General features: G+C 44.7%; 1 protein-coding gene and 1 long non-coding RNA gene across 12 annotated transcripts in view; one reads left to right on the top strand and one right to left on the bottom strand.

Moving 5' to 3' along the window:
- Nucleotides 1-23,152, top strand: part of LOC142143738 (uncharacterized) — a 713,023-nt gene that overhangs the window by 423,552 nt on the left and 266,319 nt on the right. The gene's annotated exons all lie outside the window — the stretch shown is intronic.
- SAP130 (Sin3A associated protein 130) overlaps nt 15,270-23,152 on the bottom strand; it is a 40,413-nt gene continuing 32,530 nt past the window's right edge. For all 11 annotated transcript variants that reach the window (XM_075201828.1, XM_075201826.1, XM_075201827.1 and 8 more), the window contains one exon: nt 15,270-15,922. In XM_075201828.1, the coding sequence (XP_075057929.1) occupies nt 15,764-15,922 (159 nt within the window). In that variant the 3' untranslated portion in view covers nt 15,270-15,763. The remainder of the gene's footprint in view (nt 15,923-23,152) is intronic.

Below are 23,152 nucleotides of genomic sequence, written 5' to 3'. Positions count from 1 at the left end.
ACCCGTGGGTGGCCAGCCAGCTTGAAGTGGGTAGAATTCGGACAGAAAACCCAGTATCTTCACATTTTTGGTGGCAAGCAGTGCGGTCACTCAGTCCCAGGTCCTCTCTGGGTAGAGCTGCAGGGGAACTGTATCGTAATACATTCGGGGCCTCTGCAAAGCAGTTAGCACTAAAAACCAGTTACTACATTATCCTGAACTTACTCCTAAAGGATTTAAGGTACAAAGTGTCACAAAAAAGCTTGTGGGCTTTTGTCGAGGGAAGATGCTGCCTAAGTGGATATTTGATAAGGGGAAGTGCACCCCGCCAGTGGAGAGCGGAAGATGGGACCGTGTCTCAAAGAGGGGAAATCACAGTGAGGTGATCCATGGAAGTAAAATGGGTGTGAGCTCTGGGGAGAAGAGAGCAGATCACAGCCCAGTATTGAAAAAGTTCCCAAAGGAAGGGATGAAACAGTCCAGTGCAACCAGGGGAAGGGATTTCTGGGATGAAGGACTGCGACAGTGTCTGTAGGATGGGGATATGGATGTGTTGCACAACCCCACCACAATGAAGCACAGTTTGGAGGAGTATTGGGATGCAGAGTAACCCAAAGATTATTATGTGGAAAGGAGCCAGTCTACAGGAGAAATTGGAGAACCTGTTGGATATGTTCCTAATGTTGAAAGAGGAAGCAAGTACCTGGAATTTTCAGGATGAACCAGAATAGGATGATTTTATAAATGAAGTTATTTGTACTATGCAGAATCTGGCCAAGGGAAAATCCACTTACAACAATAATCAGCAGTACAAACAAGGCGAAAATGGACTTTTACAGCACAGGAACATGCCTTATGAATCCCCTGCAAATGTACTAATAGAATCTGTCCCATTAGCAGATCCTACAAATCCACTAGAGACAATGAGTATGAAGGAGTTGAGGAGATCTGGGGTGTACTGTACCTGTACTGCACACACAGGGATATCCTCAAACATCTTTTAAAAGATCAGGAGAATCCCATCAATGCCTTTAGTGTGTATAGGAAATGGATGCTCACTTTAGGTCACCACATACCACTCTGGGAACAAATGCAATGTCTGCAACAGAGTTTTGAAGAAGCAGAGGACAAGGTATGGCAACAAGGACTTACTGACACTGAAATGTGGCAGGATCAGTGTTATCGAATGAATACTGAAAAATGTCAATTACATTATCTTTTGTCACATTCTAAAAAAAAAGGGCTGCTCAGTCTGTTAATCAGGGGGAGGTCCAGCCCAGTGGATTATATACAGCTGCTCAAGCTACTATCTTGGGGGAGACTGGAGAAGAACTGCTTGGTGAGGATATTGTACCTCTGACTACTCAGAAAGGATTAGGAGAAATCTTCCCATTTGGTGACTTGGATGGAAAAGAGCTACCATGTAAATACTATGTATACTATGTAGTAGCATCTTCTGATAATCTGTGTTATTGGCAACTGAGTCTGTGTCTGAGTTAGAACAGAATTGCAGAAAACGCCAGTTATCCACCCCTGTTGTGCATGAAAGTTTTATCTAATGAAGTAACGTAGGATACCGCATGTGTGCTCTTCAGTGTAAATGATGTACAGCTGTACCCAATTGTGACAGAAGAGAAACATAAACTTGCTCAACATGATCTCAGCAAATATCATGATGCATTGGGCAGCATGGTGGCTAAGTGGTTAGCACTTCTGCCTTACAGCACTGGGGTCATGAGTTCAATTCCCGACTATGGCCTTAGTATGTTTTCCCCGTGTTTGCGTGGGTTTCCCCTGGGTGCTCCGGTTTCCTCCCACGCTCCAAAAATGTGTGTGTGTGTGTGTATTTAGACTGTAATCCCCAATGGAGCAGGGACTGATGTGAGTGAGTTCTCTGTACAGTGCTGTGGAATTAATGGCGATATATAAATAAATGATAATAATAATAATTACAGACTGTATGACAGAATTAATGGGAGAGGATAAAGACATTGTCATGTCAGGGGCCACGGGAAAACTGCTCCTACACCTTTCCCTATGCAGAATTGGCAGATGAGGAGATGTTGACTGGGTGGGTGCCTGAGAAGGCACCAGCACAGCAAGATTCACCAGCCCCACAAGCTTTGAAGCATCGCACTCCAGCTCCAAATCTGGGGACCCAGGACCCCATACCAGAGAGGTCTGCACTGGACCATCCAATCTGGTTTGTTGTCAGGAGGACAGGTCTGGGTCCAATGAGGATTCACACTACTTTCCTTGCCAGAGGAAGTAGTGCAACAGTTGGATGTGATAGTGGGAGAGGAGAGATGCACTCCAACATACATACAGGGCCACCCACAAGTGGCTTGGGAGGGGGACAAAGGTTTCCCCAGCAGCAAAGAATTAATGGAGCCCCCACGTTTGGTAATCCAGGCTCCTGCCCCTTTAACCAATCCAGGCTTCTTCATGCAGCCTGCATATAAATCAGCATGGAGGGGTTTACCACCTTTTTACAATGAATGTTTACCATTCAATGTAATATATTCTCTAATCTTGCATGTAACGCAATTTAATTTACAACATTCACAGCAATCTGTGATATCCGAAATTACCTATATCATGAGTCTACATTGCTCATACAGGTTCTAAGATACAGGAAGAAAACCTACACAGGACCGAAAGGTAACAACCTCCTGCTGTGTCTTCGGGCTGAAACGAGTGTTGGTCACTTCACATCAAAATAGTTAATTTAATATAGGATTTTCTCTCGAAGTTACAAAACAGATTTCCTCCAGCAAATGGCTACTGACTCAGAAATGAATACATTCCTAATACAGAAATGCAACACAATATAAAACAGTACTTTTGCAATGATATACAGATGTGTCTGTGTCACTAATTGACATAAATTCTACAATAAGTTATTTCTATGTGATTTAGCCACCTCCTAGGAGTTTTTTGCCTCACCCACTCCAATCTGCCATTTCCTTGCCACCTTCAAACCCTGAACCACATAGGCTGGGAGGTATCCATGCTTAATTCAAAGATTTTTTTTTACAGGATCCCCATCCAACCATACGTTGAGAAAGGGGTGCACCCAAACTCAAAAGCCAGCTACCTACTGAGTGGGAGATTCCTAAAAAAGACTCCTGAGCTGAAGCTTCAAGAAGGCAATACTAAAAAACAGCACTGGCTTTACCATTCCCAGGCCACCTTCATTCTTCTGTTTGTATGTCACACTCCTCTTAATGAAGTTCAACTTGTTTCCTCATTCCACCTGAAATAACAAGGAACTGACCTTGACCTTTAACGATTCAGGTAGCAGACATATGTAACAGACGTACAAAAAAACTGGGATCAAGTAAGTTTTGGTCAAATCAATCCATTTTCTGTAGGGCAGCTTCCACTTTTTCGAGTTCTCCACCTTAGAAATGGCATCTGCCAGTTTCAGTCCCTAATTTTGCTTGGCATAATCACCAGAACCAAATCGAATACCTAAGATTTTACTGGCCTGAGGGAGTGCATCTGGAAGGACTAACAGCTGTCCTTCCTCCCCTAACCAGAGTACATCACTCTTCCCGGTTTATCTCTGAGCTTCAGAATATTCAGTCAGATTTTCAATGCCATGCGCCTTTGCCATGTCTGACAAGACGACTGTGACATTATCAGCTTACCGTCAAGGGAACATCCACAGCCAATTTCACTTCCCTCACTGTACCCTTCTGCATCCTCCTGATAAAAGAGTCAATCGCAAATACAGAAGAGGGGCTCAAGGGCCAAACTTGTCTGACTCTAGATGACACCCCAAAAAGTAGGGTCCACCCAACCATTCACAAGAGGGAAGCTAGCGGTCTGCCCCCCCCCCCCCTCCCTCCCTCAACAATTGTTTAATACAAGGACTAGATCATTTTCCAGTTGCTCAGAAGAAAGTGCTTCCAAAACCTTCATGGAGGTGTAAATTCTGTTATCCGTATGTTAAGAATGCAGCCTACCTTGGAGGAGTCAGAGTTATTGGATAACATTCTAAAACTGGATGCACCAAGCTCACTATTGCCCATAAACTTCTGGCTAAAGGATGGGAAAGAAATATTAAACAATAACACACACCAAGAGAGACCAATATTAATTTCCTATAGGAGATTTTTCTTTATAAGAAATACTTCTCCGTCATACTATTGGAGGACATTGTGACAGTGGGCTACAGTACGTAGACTTGGAGCAAGGGTACTTCAATCTGAAAGTGGTGAGAGGACATCTATGCCCCTCTCCCATCTTCCATGTATTTTAAATGCCCTTTGGAGTAGGGCCTGCTTTTAGGGCCTTTACCCTGGATTTTTATTTTTAGTTTAACTTTTTAATTTATTATTTCTGTTGGGCTCAGGGACACCTCCCCAGGAGTGGATAGCCTGCGGGATTCTTGTGTGAGTATTCAAGTTCCTCCTCTGGAAAAGGGTATGGGGTTTTACTCCAACCTCTTTCTAGTTCCGAAGCCAAATGGCTCATTCCGTTCGATACTGAACCTCAACAAACTGGTTCGGATTTTAGGCTTCTAGATGGAATCGCTGCAATCTGTCACAACAAGAATGGAGTTCCATGCTTCTCTTGACATAAAAGATGCTCCCTCCACATATGGGAAAGGCACCTGCAGTGCAGTGCCATGGACATAAAGGAGATGGCATGGCTTATGCCATGTGCGGAATGACATGTTCCCGTGAGATCGGCCATTTCATCCTGGAGGTGGAGAAATGGGAGGCCGATTACCTCGGCTGCAACAGCGTACATCCGGGCGAATGGTCCATTCACTTGGAGGCTTTTGCTCCTCTGGTTCATCGTTGGGGTCAGCCAGAGGTAGCTCTCATGGCGTTCCAGCTGAACTTCCAGGTCTCTCTTTTCTGTGCAAAGTACAGGGATCCTTCCGTGAGGTACACTGATGCCATGATGATTCTGTGGCATTTTCGCAATGTCTGCACTGTCGAAGTATCCACCAATGGCAGGACAGAAAAGAGGCTTTTCTTACCCACTATCAAAACCCATTTCTCCTAGTGTATGGGGGAGAAAATGGACAAGGAGAAATGATTGTTTGCTTGTTTTCTGTTTTGGTGTTCTTGTTTTGCCTGGTTAGGCCCTCTCTTATAGGTAGTTATTTTAAAAAAAACTAAAAAAAAACTAAAAAAAAACTAAAGGGTGGTTCCCTCTGGGAGGGGCATAAAAGGAGCAGAACTGTCCTCTCCCCACTTTTAGATTGAAGTGCCTTTGTTCAAATACCACCTACTATATCTTATTGTTGCAGTGTCCTCCAATGGACTAAGAGAAGTGGTAAGTGAAAAATCCTCTTATTGCAGACAAATCCATTGATTCTCTAAGACGAACATCATTGGGGGTCCTTGACAATGGATCCCTGCTCTTTTGGGTAGGGTGTTCATTTCAGCCAACAAACTGTCCAAGGAGCATGGTCCCAACTGCAACAGCATTTAGTATGCAAGAGTAGATCAGTCCAATGAAAAATACATATACCGATCAGCCATAACATTAAAACCACCTGCCTAAATTGGTGTAGGTGCCCATTGTGTCAGCTCCCTCCCCCCAAATACCACCAATACCCTGCACTGTCAGGTATGTGAGGTACAATTTTGCATAATAAAGGTAGATCCCATAGTGGCTAAGGCTATTGGTTTGCTGAAGCCTGGTTTTTGGTCCCAAGTAAGAACCCACAATTTAACACTGCTACTGCAAGCTGCACCAGATTCTCCATCTGAGTCTTTTCAGGCTGTTATATTAGATCCTGGATATTTGTGTTCCAGTTGGCAAGTACATATGGAGGGTGAGAGAAATCAAAGGCTACACCACACAGCCACTTTTGCTGTGGCTTTTTTTTTTTTTTTTTTTTAATTATTATTAATTTTAAACCCATGTCCTATTGAACTGAATGTGTTTTGCCTAGAGCATGTGTCACAAGGCAGTTTTTGTTATACGGTGACAGTTTAAAAGGCAGCAGTATGCTGGTTACTTTTTAGTACACCTGACACAAGGGATTAAGCAGCTGTTGAAAGACATACTTTGTAAACATTTTTAGGCAGCCTTTGTCTGCTACCAGCAGCAAAAAACAGTTTAAAACAGCTGTACTGTTTTTCTGATGCAGGAAAACCTCTTTTTAACCACTCTTAGAGCAGTGGTCCCAAACCTTTGTGGTGTCAGCTCTCTGTTAACACAAAACAAATTATAATCCTGAATACATATCTATCTTTGAAAACCTAAGCAAACTGCAATTTGATTAATTTACAATTAAAATATAGTTTTTATATCTCCACTCTCTATACTCAGTATATTTACAGAGTTTTTGTGTATTCTTGTGACATATGAAGCCTAGGTTCGTGAAACATTGTGTACTAGAACACAGGATGTTTATTACAAATTTAAAGATATTCTGGTCACCATTATGTCACAGGAAAGCACATTTCTAAAATGTGTAAGATGAGGATATGTTTAAGGCTAGGAAACAGAAACTACAAGTCGTTCTAAACAAGTGATGGGCAACCCTCTAACCTTCAAAAGAGCCGCACATTACCCTTAATCTCGCCAATAAATAAACACAATACATTTAATAAAAAAAAACAACAGATATATATCTGTAATAACATAAGCAGGCATTTTAAACTAGTGTTACAAGCTATAACAAATCTGACAAAGCAGGAAGGAGATTGGGAGCACAGGCTGCCCATCACTGTACTAACCAGTAATGCATAATTAAACATTTTCAAGGTCTTCCAATAACACAGCCATCGAACACATCACAAACTACTGTTCTGTCCTCAGCCATTTACAGGTTATGCTACCTTTATTGAAATATTTGTAATGTGTTGCCTGGGGTTATATTAATCCCCTCCCAAACAATCCAATCTCTTTCAACTTTAGGGTTCATGCACACGAGTACTTGCTTAGAACGGTTGTGAAAATAAGGTATATTGATCTTCTAACAGAACATGAAAGCTATTAGGGAACTTTCCTGTGCATACTGACAGGGTTTGTTATACAACAATCAATAAACTTTATATTCACCGTTGTTAAAGTTGTAATGACTGCAGCTTTAACTGACCATTCATGTGCATCTAACTTGAACTACAGGTACATTTTACAGTGCAGCAGTCGCCTGTCTTACAAAACTGATCCCACAGATAACCGTGTAAATGGTGGTGTTACTCATAGCAACCCATCTAATTGTATTTTCTCATCCACCCATTGGAGACAAAAACCCTGGCTATTAGACTGTGGGGACAGGAGTTTTGGTACTTTAAATTTACCAGCAAAAATGCAAATTCCTTGACCTCTATATCCCATTGGCTGCCTGGGACCTTGCTCTTTCAGTAATGGTAGGCACTGGGCGAATTTTCTTTGGCTGCCTATGGCACTCAGCAGCTCTGGGTCCAGGGAGGCTGTGGGCCTTGCTGGGCACAGGGACTAGGCGATAGCCTTTCAGCACCTCCTCACTGGAGAGGCTTCCAAGACAGGCAAACCTAACAGGAGTGAAACAGTGGCTATCTTGGCTGCAGCCCAAAACAGAAGCTCCATTTCCCCATCTGCCCTGTCCGTTATAGGGAAGTAGGGGTCAGGCTCAAACGTTGAGGTTTCCTTTTATGGCAAGAATGATTCCTACAGGAAGTGGATGACTTTGTATGCTATCTGTCAAAAACTAGAGATTAAGGACAGTGAGAAAATGGGATTTTTGTATTTACATAAAAACTCGCTCTTAGTCCATTGGGGCACACCAGGGTATAGAGTAGGTCAGGGCGAACTGGCACGTTAAACTTCTGTTTAACCAAGACCTAGCTCCTCCCCCTCTATACCCCAATTCCTGTTAACCTCAGTTTATGTTGAACCAAGTCCACAGAAAGCAGAGATAGTGAGAAAACAAGAAGTGAATAAAAATAACAAAACAACAACATTCTCTTAAGACTACATGTCAAACAGTAGGAGAAACCAGAGCGTTAACGGTAGTCGCCCGGTATCCCTCAATGGATTAAGAGAAACGGATTTTACACAAGTACAAAAATCCCATTTTCTCTATCCTCCTTTGGGGACATCCCAAAGCTGCATCACAGGAAGGAACGCTCAGAAGAAACAGCACAAAGCACCTTTCTTCCAAAACTTGCATCCTTGGATGCAAAGACATTAAACTTGTAAAACCTTGTGAATGTGTGTACAGAAGACCACGTGGCTGCCCTACAGAGCTGTTCACTGGAAGCACCATGACGAGCCGCCCAGGAAGCACTTACAGACCTTGTAGAGTGCGCCCGCAGATTATCTGGGACAGGCTTCCCAACCCCTCTATAAGCCTGACGGATAACAGCCTTAATACGCCTAGAAGTAGTCACCTTAGAAGCTGGCCAGCCTCTCTTCTGAGCATCATAGAGAATCAAAAAGATCCTCAGTCTTGCGCACATTCTGAGACCTTCATACATAAATGCGTAAGGCTCGGACAACATCGAGATAACGAATAGAATCGTTTTCCAAAGACCTAGAATTAGTCAGGGCAGGAATGACAATGTTCCGATTTAAATGAAATCTAGACATGCCCTTAGGAAGAAAAGAATGCTTGGAGAACTGCCCTTCTTCGTGAAAAACAAGAAGAGGAGAATTGCAAGATAAAGCAGCAAGCTCTGAAACGCTTTGTGCCGAAGATATGGCCAAAAGGAAGAGTCTTCCAGGTCAGAAATTTGAATTCCACTGTATTCAAAGATTCAAAAGGCAGACTCTGTAAAGCATTCAACACCAAATTCAAATCCCATGGTGCTACCGGAGGAACATATGGAGAGGTTGTACATGGCGCACGCCCTGCATGAAAGTGTGCACATCAGGAATGACAGCAAGTTTTCTTTGAAAGAAGACCGAAAGGGCTGACACCTGACCCTTAAGAGAACTAAGGCGCAAACCTGCATCCAACCCGTCCTGCAAGAACCTAAGTAACCTGGACAAGCAAAAAGAAGTAGGAGGATACCCCTTCTCTTTACACCAGCCAATATATATCTTCCAGACTCGATAGATCTTTGCAGAACCCAATTTACAAGCTGGAAGCATGGTTGGCACCACACGTTCGGAAAAACCCTTAGCTCGCAGGATCATGGCTTCAACAGGCACGCCGTTAAAGCCAGATGTTGTAAACCTAGATGCCAAAAAGAGACCTTAAGTTAATAGGTCTGTGCAAACGCCACGACCGACCTACTGCCATGGAGAGCACGTCGATGTACCTCCGCGGCCAATCCGGCGCTCTTAGAACTGGAACACCCTCTCTACATTTTTTAACACCCGTGGGATTATGGCTACCGGTGGAAAAAGGTACACTAAGCGGTACTTTCAACGGACCAACATGGCGTCTACTGCGACAGCCATAGGATCTCATGTGCGGGAGCAGAAGAGGGGGACTGTGTGGTTCAACCAAGATGCCCTCATGTCGACATCCGGCTGACCCCTCCTTTCCACCAACTGACCAAACACCTTCGGATGGAGAGACCATTTTGCCTGGATGCAGAATCTGCCTGCTTAGGAAATCTGCTTCCCAATTTTCTATTCCGGGAATGAGCGTCGGCCCACTGAAAAATTTTGTGCGTCTCTCGCATGGAACTCTTGGTGCCGCCCTGATGATTGAGGTATGCCACCGCCATGGCATCGTCTGACTAAATGTTCACTGGCCTTCCCTGCAGCAACTGTTGCGCGCTCATAAGAGCATGAAACACTGCACGCGGTTCCAAGACATTGATTGAAAGCTTGGATTCCTTTGGAGTACAAAAACCCTGAAACCAAGCATGAAAACAGAGGGCCTCTAATCACAAATGATGCCAGCCTTCGAGATTAAAGTCCAATTTTAAATTGATAAATTGTGTCCCCTGGCGAGAATATTTATGTAACCACCAAAGAAGCAACTAACTGGTCTGCGGAGACAGGTGAAATACCTGGGCCGCCAGATTCAGATGGTATTTGTTGCATTGCAACAGAAGATCCAACTGGGACTGCCGTGCATGAAACGGAGTAAACTGGACCAGCTAGAAAGTCGATACCATGTTGCCAAAAATGCTCATGGTGAAATGTACCGAAGGCTACCTTGCCGCCAACCAAGATCTTACCCTGTTCTACAAGGCTAGAATCCTGTCTTGGTTGGCAAGAACACCCGTTTTGACAGATGTGAAATTAAAAAATACTCAAAAAGATCATTTGCTGAGATGGGAGAAACTTGGACTTTTTGAAGTTGAGAATCCAACCATGAACCTGTAGAGTCTGGATTACTACTTGGATATGTCGCCTACAGCATCTTTGGAGACGGTCATTAAAAGAAGATCGTCCAGACAAGGGGTGATTGTAATCCTCTTGGACTTTAGCAGAGCAGCCACGACCGGCATGATCTCTGTGAAGATACGTGGGGTCGTCGCCAGACCAAAGAGAAGAGCCTGAAATTGTTAGTGCTGTGACTGAACCGCAAAAGAAACTGATGACCTCTCTAAATATGCATTTTTGATGTCTAGAATCCCCATGAATTTTCCTTGTTCCATGCTGTGAATGACCGAGCTCAAAGACTCGATCTTGAACCTGGGCACTGTGACATGGGTGTTGAAACATTTTCAGAGTCAGAATTTATCTAAATAAGCCCTTTGGTTTTAGTACGAGAAAAAGGTTGTAATAAAAGCCCAAACCTCTTTGAAAATCTGGCACCCGAATCATCACTCCGGAATAAAAGGAGGTATAGAATCGTTTCTCATAAAACCAGTCGTTTTTGTGGACAAGTGGGAAGCCCTATGGCAAAAACTGTCTGGGAGAAAGACCGAGCAGATCGATCTTGTATCCTCAATCCACTACACCCAAGGCCAGACATCGGTAGTAGACTGCAGCCACTGATCCCTGAACAAAAAAAAAAGATGAGCTCACACCACTGGCGACAGCGGAGGAGCAAAATGTCCGTCATGCGGGCTGCTTGTTTGCAGGTTTCGCTGCTGGACATCAAGCCGACTAGGCCTGGTGCCCACGCACTAAACCACCCCTAGGGGCGGCTGACTGGCCTGTAGAAGATTGGCCTGAGAAATATTAACCCTGTAAACCTTCCCGAGGACTGAAAGGACTGAAATTTGGATAATCTTTGAGAGCATTAACTGGGAGAAAAGTGCCCTTTCCACCTGTAGCTTGACTGATAATGGAGTCAAGCTGAGGTCCAAACAAAAGACCCCCGGAAAACGGTATGGTCTCAAGAACCTTTTCAGACTCCCCATCAGCCTTCCAGGACTTAAGGCAGAGAACACGACGAGCTGAAACTGCAGAAGCAGAAATACATGCATCAATCAGTCCCGCGTATGTAGCTGCCTCTCGTAAATAATCTATCCCCCTCTGAATTTTCTCCACTAATGGAAGCAGTTCAGAGGAAGACATGCCTGCCAACAAACCTTGAAAACTGTGTTTTGACCAGCGTTCTACTGCTTTGTTAACCCTGAAATAGGCATATGCTGCCTCGAAAATGAACTTAAGGACGGCCTTAACCTAATGGTCTGTACCATCCTTAAGAGTAGCTATGTTAGGAAAAGGAATAATATAGTTACCTTGGCTAACTGCAGCATCCACACGTGGAAGCATCTACCATTTAGCAAAAAACTTCAGGGAGAAAAAAGGATAAACCGACTGCAGTCACCGAAATACTTGGAACTTGCTATCTAGGGAAGTCCAAGGCTCTGACAACAAATCTTCCAATAAGGAAGAAGCCAGGAAAAATATATATTTTTTTTTTCATTTCCGTGCAAAAAGAGGAGCCTGTGCAACATGAGGAACCTCTTACTTAGGAAAGTGAAGTACCTGACACACAGCGTGTATTAATTCCTCCACACTATGGCAAACCAAATGAATCTCCTTCACAACTGAAGGAGCATCCATGTCAGAATTCACCGCTAAATTACCTTCATTCTGGGAACTAGTCAAATCTGGCTTATTTTCCTGAAGTTGTGGCGCCATCCTCCTACGCATACGTGAAGAAGACGGTGCCGCAGATCGTAACATCCTCTCTAAGAGGAAGAAACCTAAACCAAACCCTGTACAGAGGATGCAATTCCCTGTACCCAAGCAGGCTGTACAGACTCCACCAGGGAGAAACAGTCAAACCTTGACTTCGCGAACTAGGACTCATGTCAGTTGCTACAGTGCAAGCAGAATCAGAAGATGGAGCGACCACAGCCTGTGAGAGCACCAACTGAGCAAGTTCAGCCACTGTATTGGAGAGAGACCAACCCAGGCATGCGTTGCCGTATGTAAAGCAGCAGCTGCTGTATTACACAGTATGCTCTTTGAAAGCCGGCAGGCTGCGCACAGTGCCTCCGCGCCTGACTGACATGATGGTAACTTAACGTGACAGACAGCCCAGGTGAAACTCAACATTGATGTAACACCAGCTTTACCATGCATAGTTTTTCCCCTTCTGACATGTTAACAGATGGGACAAAACACAAACAAAACACAATATAAAACAAGCAGCCCACAAAACTTAACAGCAAGTGAGCCTGCAATACAGCCAATAAAACCCCACAGAGTAAAAGTAATACATTTTTAAAAATAACAATCCCCAAACCTTTCTATCAGGACAGAAAAGGGGAGCTATAAAATGGCTGTTTATTCTGGTGTCTGCACACATAATAGTGAGAGACTACCATGGAGGAAGTGTAATTAGAAGAAACACCACTCCCCCCCAGGGCCCAGCACTGAATTGGTAACAATCAACAATCCAGTGCCTAGCAGAGCTTCACTTTGTGACCCTTGCCTGACCCGGTCTCCTGAGCTAAATAGAATCTTTTTTTTTTTTTTCCTTTCTTCATAGAAAGACTGCTCCTAGTAAGAAGCAGCCTGCTCAGGGACACACTGCGATTTTCTATCCCTCTCTCTCAGAACTGTGCTGGGAGAGGGTTTCACTTACCTTCTGCCACCCCTCCTCACGCAGGGTCTGCAGTCTATCTGACTGTCAGATCAGGACGGCGGACACAGCCTGCGGCGACTATGCCCGGCTCCTAGGAGGGTATGAAAATGTTGGGAGAGGGAGGCTGGCAACAGAGGCACCTCTCACAGCACCTCCAATCCCCCCCTCCATACAGCACTTGCCGCACGCTGCAGATTCCTGCCATAAAATAATAAAAGTAATAGAAGGCTGCTGAGCAGCCCAGACACAGCCCTTTCGCCGGGCACTTAAACTAGACTGGACAGGAGGTGGGGTATAGAGGGGGAGAAGCTAGGGCTTAGTTAAACAGACGTTTAAAGTGCCAGTTCGCCCTGTCCCTACTCTATACTCCAATGTCCCTGGTGTCCCCCAAAGGAAGGACAAAGAAAGGATTGTTTTTTTCCCCTCAATCTTTACAGTCAAGCAACTGGACAGTTCCCTTCAACTTATTCAAAACCTGAAATCCTAAAAATGTTCAGTTGCGGGTAGACAGGTTCAAGATGGAGGTGCTTTAGGTCGGTCATCAACAGCATGGAACAGGAGAAGTTCATGGTGTCCATGGATATTAAGAATGCATTTTTGCATGTTCCAATTTAAGAGGGACACCAGGGCCTTCTCGGATGCGCAGTTCAGTCCCATCACTATCAGTTTCTGGACCTACCCTTTAGCCTGGCAACAGAACCAAGAGTGTTCACCTAGCTAATTGCACTGATGGTGGCCTTTTAAAGATCTGGAGGGGGTGGGCAGTCTTCACTTACCTGGATGATCAAGGTGAAATCCTTAAGTCTTGCTTCAGGCTCATGTTAGGGAGATGTCCTAAACTTCAGTTGCATTATAAATTTTCTGAAATGCAACCAGGCATATTCCACAAGATCAAAGCTTCTTCGATGAGGCAGGACAGGGCCTTGGCTGAGCAGCTGTGGCAGGCAGCCTCTTAGTCTTCAGTGAACACCTTCACTAACTTTTACAGATTCAATACATTAATTCTACAACTGGCATCTTTTAGATGCAAAAGTGTTGCACACTACTTCTTCTCAGCAAACCCTCCTTATGGACATCCAAGTGTGTTATCAATGTTAGGAAATTTGTTCCCCACTTTGTACTGTATACCTGGTTCTGTCCCTTGGGGCCTTTGTTAGAAAAATACTGAGGTACCATTTGGCCAATTGGGTTATAGAGTTAGGGAACCTTGAGGTTTTTGCCAGTAAATTTACAGTGCCCAAGCCTCTAACCATCACACTCCTTATTCCAGTGTCACCCGTTGGATTGAATTAGTTTAGAAACACAAATGTCTGATTAGTTGCCAAGAGAAACATCACCTTTTCTTTACATTTCATAATTCTCCCCCACTGTAAGGCTTTAGCATGGGTAAAGGCAGTAACAATGACACTCCTGTTAAAATTAAGACAAAAATGTACAGAATGGTGAAAAGTATGTTACAAAAGGCAAAAAATCACAAGATCCAGATTTCTCCTATAGTGAAGATTAGACAAGCATTTCTTGGGAGAGGTTTTTTCTTTTTACACCTCTTTATGAACATGGCAGTAGTGTTGTTCAAGTCTTGAAAAATGTATTTGAAGTGTATGAATATAATCACACATTTAACTTGTGATCCCAAGGAACTGGTTTCATTTGAAACTAAGCAACGATACCAACTGTAACAGGCAAGGCTAAGGACTTATTTACCAATATAATCTCTATGCTATGCCTTATTTGCTAGTATGTACGTAACTTAGACTTCTCCATCTTCAGGGGACTAGGAAGCATCGATCTACACCTGGCCTCCATGCTGCATTTATATGGTATTTTAGCGGTTTGAATGAAGTAGTGTGAAAACAACTCTGTTCAAACAAGAGGAGGATGGGTTTATAACACAAGGCAGAGGACTGCATAAGCTTGCCCCATAGGCATAACAGAGCCTGAGGGTATAATTTGCACATTTACCCAAACAAAAATAAAAGAAAAAAAAGCCTTTTTCTTTAAAGGCTAATTGAAATAAGCGCTTTAGGTATATTTTCTTATGCTTTTAGTTCAGCTGTGAATGAGATGCGAGGAAGATGCTCTATCAATATAGCAGGCTCTATGGTCATTCAATCCAGTGCCAGCATCTGTCTGCTATTAACAAAAGGTGGCAGCTTATACTGCAGGACAAGGTTAAAAGAGAAAATGTAAATAAAGAAAAAGCAAAATAGTAAAATACTAAAATCTACCAATAATATTACTACTAATTTTGTCCAGCACTGACTTGTACAATACTAGGAGGGAATGAGGAGCACACGGTTAAAAATGAGATGTAAAGGGACAGGCTAGATCCAGCAACAATTCTGTATTGCTGTATGGAAAAATAACAAAACAAACAATGTACATATGAACAATTTTTCATTCACAGACACAGATATAACAGACACTACATGAACAGTAATATAACAGATTCTGCAGTTAAATGTGTGGTGCCTTAAAAAGGGATCTCTTCAAAACATGAAACACATGTAAGAATCACTTTTATAGTGTGCATGTGTAAGGGATAAACAGCACTATACACAAGCATGTGTCACACACATAATTTGTTCTCATACACAGCACCAAATAATAAATGAAGCAGATGTCACTTTCCTTGTCACAGAGAAAGTTTGTAAGTCCCAAATAAAAACTGACTAATCCGTCAGTACTTGAGCAGGCCGAGAATATAACTAGTTAGGTAGGTTCCCTTTAAGAAACAAAATAAAACAAAAAAAAAAAAAAAAAATGTATATACATATTTAAGAGAATGGCCTGCTGTCACTGAAGCATCACTAATTACTGCAGGAATGCCAATGATCTCAGGTAAACTTGACGTAATCGGGCATAAGTCCCTGTTCACGCTTTTTCTTTGTGTTTAACTTTTGAGAGCCTGCGGGATGTACCACTCTTATTCAGCAACTTTAGAACGCGGTCCTTGTGATCTAGTACTTTAAGCATGCAGTCCCGGGATTCGGTAATCTGATCCATGACAAGTTTACAGCGCTGCATGTTGCCCTGCAGGGAAACACAAAACATATTTTGAATGTTGACATAAGCATTTTATTCCTTTAAGTGTCAAGCCCAAAGGCTTTATAAATATGTCTCGCACACATCTAGGATGCCATTGCCGTAATACGGTGGCAGAGACCCAGCTTGCACTGTGCTGCAGCTAAGAAGGTTATTAGGCTGAGAGTTACTAGTATCAGATTTAGGATCAAATGTTTTTGTGAACCCTTGGTTCATTCCTGCACATGTGGACACAGAGATCACTGTGCCAAGCATCAGATGTCCTCTGGTAGCTACAGCAGCATCACGGTTTACAGCAGGAGAAACTGGTTCTGGTCATCTTTTTCAAATTGACCAAGTATGTGTTTGCATTCACCAATAAAGACATAGGTGTCAATTTGGTAAAGCAGTAAATGGAATCTCTGTAATCGTTATGTATTGTATAATAAAACTGAGTGTACATGTTATAGTTTGCCTTATTGTAATGAAAAAAAACTAAAAAAAACTAAAAAAAAAAAAAAAGGAGGAAAGTTATAAATACTGCATTTGGTGCATTTGTGTATAGCAAAAAAAAAAATAAATAATATTTTTATACTTACAATAAATCCATTTCTCAGATTTCATCTGGGGAACAATGCTACCATGGGGTTCTATGTAGGGAGTCTGGGAGTTGGCATTTAACAAGTTAATTAAGTTGTTTTAACTTTACCTTGCTGACTGAACTCCTTCCATCTACAAACCCCTGTGGCCTCAGTGTAATATGAAGCCCCAAGGAGGGGGGAAACCTCCACTGAAGATCAGCTAGTAAAAGAGCAAAAGGAAGGGAACACAGTGTCCCCCAGATGGAATCAGAGAAAAGAGGATTTATATACTTACGTTAAATCAGTTTCTCTGATTCCGTCTGGGGGACACTGCTTACCATGGGGTTGTGGAGGGGAGCACGGGAGTTGGCTACGAGCTAGTTAATCTTTAGCACTGCTGACAGACCCCTCCCCTCTAAAACCCCCCGCGTCTTCCTCCTCAGTTAATTCAAAAAGCCTCAAGGAGATAGGTCAATCAACCAAGAGCATACAGAGGAAAGGCAGAAGGGAGGGATCGCAGTGTCCCCCAGACGGAATCAGAGAAACGGATTTAACGTAAGTATATAAATCCTCTTTTCTCTTTCATCCAGTCTGGGGGACATTGCTTACCATGGGGACGTTCTAAAGCAGCCCCCTAAGGGTGGGACCGCTCTGAAGGCCCCGCTCGTAGAGCACTACGAGCGAAATTTGCATCCACGGATGCGAATACATTAAATTGTTAGAATTTGGTAAATGTGTGGACAGAAGACCAGGTGGCCGCCCTGCATAGCTGGTCAGCAGAAGCCCCATTTCTTGCTGCCCATTACGCCCCTACCAATCTGGTGGAATGGGCCGTAAGTCTCTCCGGCACAGGCAGGTTAGCTCTTATGTAAGCCTGCTTAATAGTTGCCGTAATCCATCTTGCAATGGACTGTTTTTGTTAGAATCATAGAGAACAAACAGGGAATCTGTTCGTCTAATTTGAGATGTTCTTTTGACATAAATACGGAGAGCCCTAACCACATTAACTTTTCGTGGTTCAAATTAAAGGAGGACACCACTTTTGGAACAAAAGAGGGGAGCGTTCTCAAAACCGATCTGTCCTCATGAAAAACCAGATATGGTTCCAGGCAAGACAGAGCTCCCAATTCCGACACCCTACGTGCCGATGCAATTGCCAAAAGAAAGACGACCTTCCAGGTCAAACACCTAAAATCTGCCACAAGAAAAGGCTCAAAAGGAGGTCCTTTAAGCATGTCCAGTACCAGGTTAAGATCCCATGGTGCTGTAGGCGGAACATAGGGAGGCTGAATATGTAAGACTCCCTGAAGGAAAGTCCTGATATCTGGCAAATCCGCTAATTTTAAGTGAAAAAAAGACTGAAAGTGCCGATACCTGAACTTTTTGGGAACCTAAACGAAGCCCTGCTTCCAGACCATCCTGAAGGAAAGCCAATAAGCGAGGGAGACGAAAGGAAGACGCGTGACATGTCCTATTTTCGCACCATCTGATATAGGCTCGCCAAATCCGGTGATAGATGCGAGCTGAAACTGGCTTTCTAGCTCTGCATCATAGTGTTCACTACACTGGAGGAAAAACCCCTAGCCCTCCAGAGGCTAGGCTTCAACAGCCATGCCGTTAAACTGAGCTGAGATAAATTCTGGTGACGGAAGGGACCTTGAAGAAGAAGGTCGTCTCATGACAGAAGACGAAATCCTTGTTCTTCCGCCATAGAGATTATGTCCGCGTACCACACTCGGCGCGGCCATGAGGGAGCTATTAGAATTACCGGCAGACCGTCCTGCCCCTGAGCATGCGAGGAAGCATGGGAATCGGAGGAAACAGGTATCCCAACCTGAACTCCGATGACATGGTCATTACGTTCACTGCCACCGCTAAGGGGTCTCTTGCCCTTGCGCAAAACCTGTGAACTTTTCTGTTGTGTCTTGAGGCCATGAGATCTATATCCGGAAGGCCCCACCTCTGAACTAGAGACTGAAATACTTCCGGATGGAGTGGCCACTCCCCCGGCATCATTTGATTTCGACTTAGGTAGTCGGCCTCCCAATTCTTTATTCCTGGAATGAATACTGCCGATATTGCTGGAACATATTGTTCTGCCCAAACAAAAATCTGAGCTGCAATTCCCATTGCAGCTGCACTCCTGGTTCCTCCCTGCCTGTTGACATATGCCACAGCCGTGGCATTGTCGGACTGAACTCTGACAGGGTGGCCCTGGAGGAGGGACTGGGCGCCCCGAAGGGCTAAAAGAATTGCCTTCAACTCCAACACGTTTATTGATAAGGCTGATTCCTGAACCAACCAAAGTCCCTGGAGCCAGAGGTGCAGGATTACCGCCCCCCCAACCTCTCAGGCTGGCATCTGTCGTAGCTATGATCCATGACCATGGCGCGAAAGACCTGCCCACTGACATGTGATCCTGATTCAGCCACCACTGGAGCGATTCTCTCACCCCCGGAGACAGCGAAATCCTCTGGAGATCCAAGTGTATGTGGGATCCTGACCATTTCCGTAACAGATCCCACTGGAAGCATCGATAATGAGCCCGGCCGAAGAGGATCGTTTCGAAGGAGGCCACCATCTTCCTAAGTCGCCGCATGCACAAATGAATTGAGGGATTGGAAGAGGACAAGACCTGAGTTTTTTTAGCCCGGATTGAACTGATCTTCTCCGTAGGCAGGAACACCTTCTGCCGACTGGTATCCATGATAAGCCACAGGAAGACCATGCGTTGACACGGAACCATCTGGGATTTCTTTAAATTTGTCAGCCACCCATGGCTCTTGAGAACCGCCAAGGTGAGGGATAAGTGCGGACGTAAGCAAATCTCTGAGGAGGATTTGATGAGATCGTCCAAATAAGGCACGACCTGAACTCCCTTTAAGTGAAGACACGCCGCCATGACCGACATGATCTTCGTGAAGACCCACAGAGCTGTGGAGAGGCCGAAGGGAAGGGCCCGAAACTGATAGTGGGAGGACCCCACTGTGAATATTAGGAGAGACTGATGGTTGCTCTAAATGGGAACGTGGAGGTATGCGTCCTTTTTGTCTATGGAGGCCATAAACTGTCTTTTCACTAAGCCGTATATTACCTCAAGAGTTGAGGTCTCCACAGCGGTTAGTACCCCGATGCACCCTCCTATGTATGAGGGGGGGGATCTTGCTATGGCCCCCTTCTCCTCGCTCCTCCGCGGATCCAAGATGGCCGCCGGCATGTGTAATCTCCGATAACTGGCGCTCTATGCCTGCAGTGGCAGCGCCGGTTATCGGGGAGGCTCCAGGAGTAACAGCGGAGGAAGAGGCGGGGGGATTGTAGAGGGGAGGGGTCTGTCAGCAGTGCTAAAGATTAACTAGCTAGATGCCAACTCCCGTGCTCCCCTCCACAACCCCATGGTAAGCAGTGTCCCCCAGACTGGAATAAAGAGAAATGGATTTATCGTAAGTATAAAAATCCTCTTTACTTTTTCATCCAATCTGGGGGACACGCTAAAGTAGTCTCCCTAAGGGAGGGAATGCTCTGATAACCCGGCACGCAACACTGTTGCCAAAAACCAGTGGTCGTAGATACAACAGTAACTAGGTTATCCATGTGAAATTGCAGCTAGAGGACTTTATGACTCCACGGCCAAGCTCAGCCAAGCTGATCCATTGAATCACCCTTAATTGCAGCCCAGTTTACCCTCAAAGAGTGTCACGTTGTCTTGGCTTCCACTCCACCCAGAGGCCGACGTAACCTATAAAAGGCCCGTTGGACAGATTACAGAAGCCCCTGGGCGAGTGACTGCTTAGCAGCCAGTACTTCCCAATCTTAGCATGCAACCTGTCAAGAAGAAGCCAGGCCACACCACATAAGATGGAGGGCATGACACAATTTTTTTTTTTCTGGGGGGAAAAAACCCCCACTGAGATTAGGTCCCAAGAGGTCGCAACCTCCCGAAGGACCAGAACAGAAACCGCCTGATTCAATTTGAACTGTATAAAGCCTTGTAGACTCAATGAAGGGCCTGTGTGCCACAGCCCTGACATCACATAAAAGGTATTCGGTATAGTGCCAAGGGGGCCCAGGCCTGCTGATACCTTGCATCAAGGTCCTCCACTGCCATGTGATAACCACACTTCAGCTGAACCCAAGGATTCAATGAAGATGGTAGGAAATAAGGACATAGTGTCAAAGTCCTCCTCCTGGTGTCACAGAAGGAACCGCGGGGGAGTGTACAGAACCCTTAGAGAGGGATCCTTGCCTCTTGCACATTCACAAGCCTCTGCCTTGAACAGAGTAAGTTCGAGAGGACAAGCTGATACCAGAACAGTCAGAAACGGAGCCGGACACTCGCCTGCACTGGTCTATGGAAAGCGAGGAAACAGGAAAAAGGGGTAGATGTGTGATGGACCAACACTCACACCGCCCCACAAAGGAGCTGCACGCCCTGTGGTACTGAGGTAGCCACTGCCTTCCTGACCTACCCAAAAATGGCCACTATTCTGGAAGAGAATCTCCTTAACAGTCAGAAACCAGTCATAACTGTCCTGATCAAGAAGGGAGCATCGGAGATGTTCCAGGCTGAAAGGGCTCCCAAAGGACAAGGTATGTGCAAAGCAGGAGACTCTCTCCTCTCTGGGCCCAGCATAAAGAATACTGTCTCTTAATCCCGGTCCCCATTTGAAGTCAGCAGAAGTCTAAGAAGGGCCTCTCCTCTATAGACCAGTTTGATTATAAGTTGCATTACCTATAGTGCACTTATATCACATTATACCCAATGTGAATTATCTCTGAACGACCTTCTGGATTAATGTAACGTTAAATAAAATCGAAGGACCATTCACGCTTGCTGCAGATCACAATCACTTGGATAGCCACTTAATCTGAGTGTCACTTTCACAGTAGGAATCACCGTCAATCCGTCTGACTCATAATTCTATTAGTGGTTTCTACATTCCGCCCATTGAAAACCCATAACGAGTCTTTATTACACACTCTAGTAAACATAGGCTTGTCCACTGTGATCTTACCCTCCTTTGGAGCACAATACCAAGCGATACTCGTCCAGAGTGGTGAGCAGGTCCTCATACAGATTGAAATATTCATCATATCACATCCATCTTATGGTTTCCTAATCTCCGAGGAAACCATGCAATTATAGTGGAGAAACATCAGGGATATTGCATTCCCTGATAAAAAATATGAATAGGACCCAAGGTGAACTTTTTCACTGAATGTGATATGCTGAATATATAGCTTTGTATATCCCCTAAGAGGTGTAGAAACGGTGGTGGTGTTAACAGTGTATATATTTATATCCCTATTGCTTATAGGGTTAAAGTCAACAGTAGGAACCCTGGTCCTAAACATAAGCTGGGTCCTGGTGACTGTGCAGACGCCCCGAGATGTACATCAGGTAAATCCACTGTTGGGACAGCCTCTGAAGATTTGCGTGGAGAGAACCCTTTCTCGGCGAACTGCTGCAACAAAAGTCCACCCGATGGACTAAGGCCGTAATTGTAATTGGTACCCCTAGTTCCGTCCAGTACGTTGACATATGCCACGATCCCGGCCTTGTCAGAATGAAGGAGGACTGGAAACCTTGAATAACCTAGTCCCTTGTAGGGGCAGTAATATGACCGTGCAATCCAACTTATATCTGTAGAAAATGCAACGATCAGATACCTGAAGTTGGACACCAAACCACCATGTGGTGAAGGACCACAGCTCTCCAGCCCCATAGGCCAGCATCAGTGTCACCATATATTATATGCCTAGGACCAAGATCGAGATGGTCCTATCTCAGGCACCCATTATAAGAAGGCCAGCCTCTTGATAGGAGTGTGGAAAACATAGCATCTGGACTACCCAGTTGCAAGTGGAAGCCTTTGCTTACAAGATCCCCCGGTAAGTGAGTATCACGAAGTAGGGGACCATTTCCGCAGAAACTTCATGTCTGGAAGAACTAAAAGACAATGGCCTTCAAAACTCAGCCTGCCTTACCAGAACACACCCCGGCCTCCAGGATGAGTTCCAGAAGATCATTCCCTTATCCCATCGGACCTCGGAGAATGTATCCGTTTGTGGGATCCTGTGTAATAGTGTCGGTACTGTATCAAATAGAATCCGACCCAAGCTCTTGACACCCTTTGGAAGTAAGGACTCTGGGTGCCTCCTATGAGAGATCAGCGCCCACCACGCTCTGAAATAGGTGCCGATAAGCTCCTCTCTTGGCTCTGAGTGACAGTGGTCTGTTACACCACCAGTGTCCTCATTTTTATCCAGGCATTCTACCCTGGTTCTGCAAGCAGTTTCTGCCTGTTGCGTCCTGTGCACCTTGTGAAAGCTGGGACCCAGTAATGGGAAACTTTCCATTACTGACCCAGCAAGTGTATTTGCTGCAGTGCATCACATGCACCCTTTGTTTCTAAGTTTGAGAATAATGAATAAAATAATACCAGCAAAAGGTAGCAGCCACACTAAGCCCAACTCCTTGGACACTGAGGCTACAGGGGGAAGGAGTTCAGTCAGCAAAGTAAACAAATTAATTTAAGTGCCAACTCCCAGGCTCCACATATACAACCCCATGGTAGCAGTGTTCCCCAGATTGTATGAAAGAGAAAGATTGCTTCTCTAACCCCCCCCCCCCCCTCCCCTCCCCCCCGATACAATGCTC

This window comes from Mixophyes fleayi, chromosome 3 (genome assembly GCF_038048845.1).
Source record: "Mixophyes fleayi isolate aMixFle1 chromosome 3, aMixFle1.hap1, whole genome shotgun sequence".
In the NCBI taxonomy this organism is placed as follows: domain Eukaryota; kingdom Metazoa; phylum Chordata; class Amphibia; order Anura; family Limnodynastidae; genus Mixophyes; species Mixophyes fleayi.
This window is presented reverse-complemented; position numbering and strand designations above follow the sequence as displayed.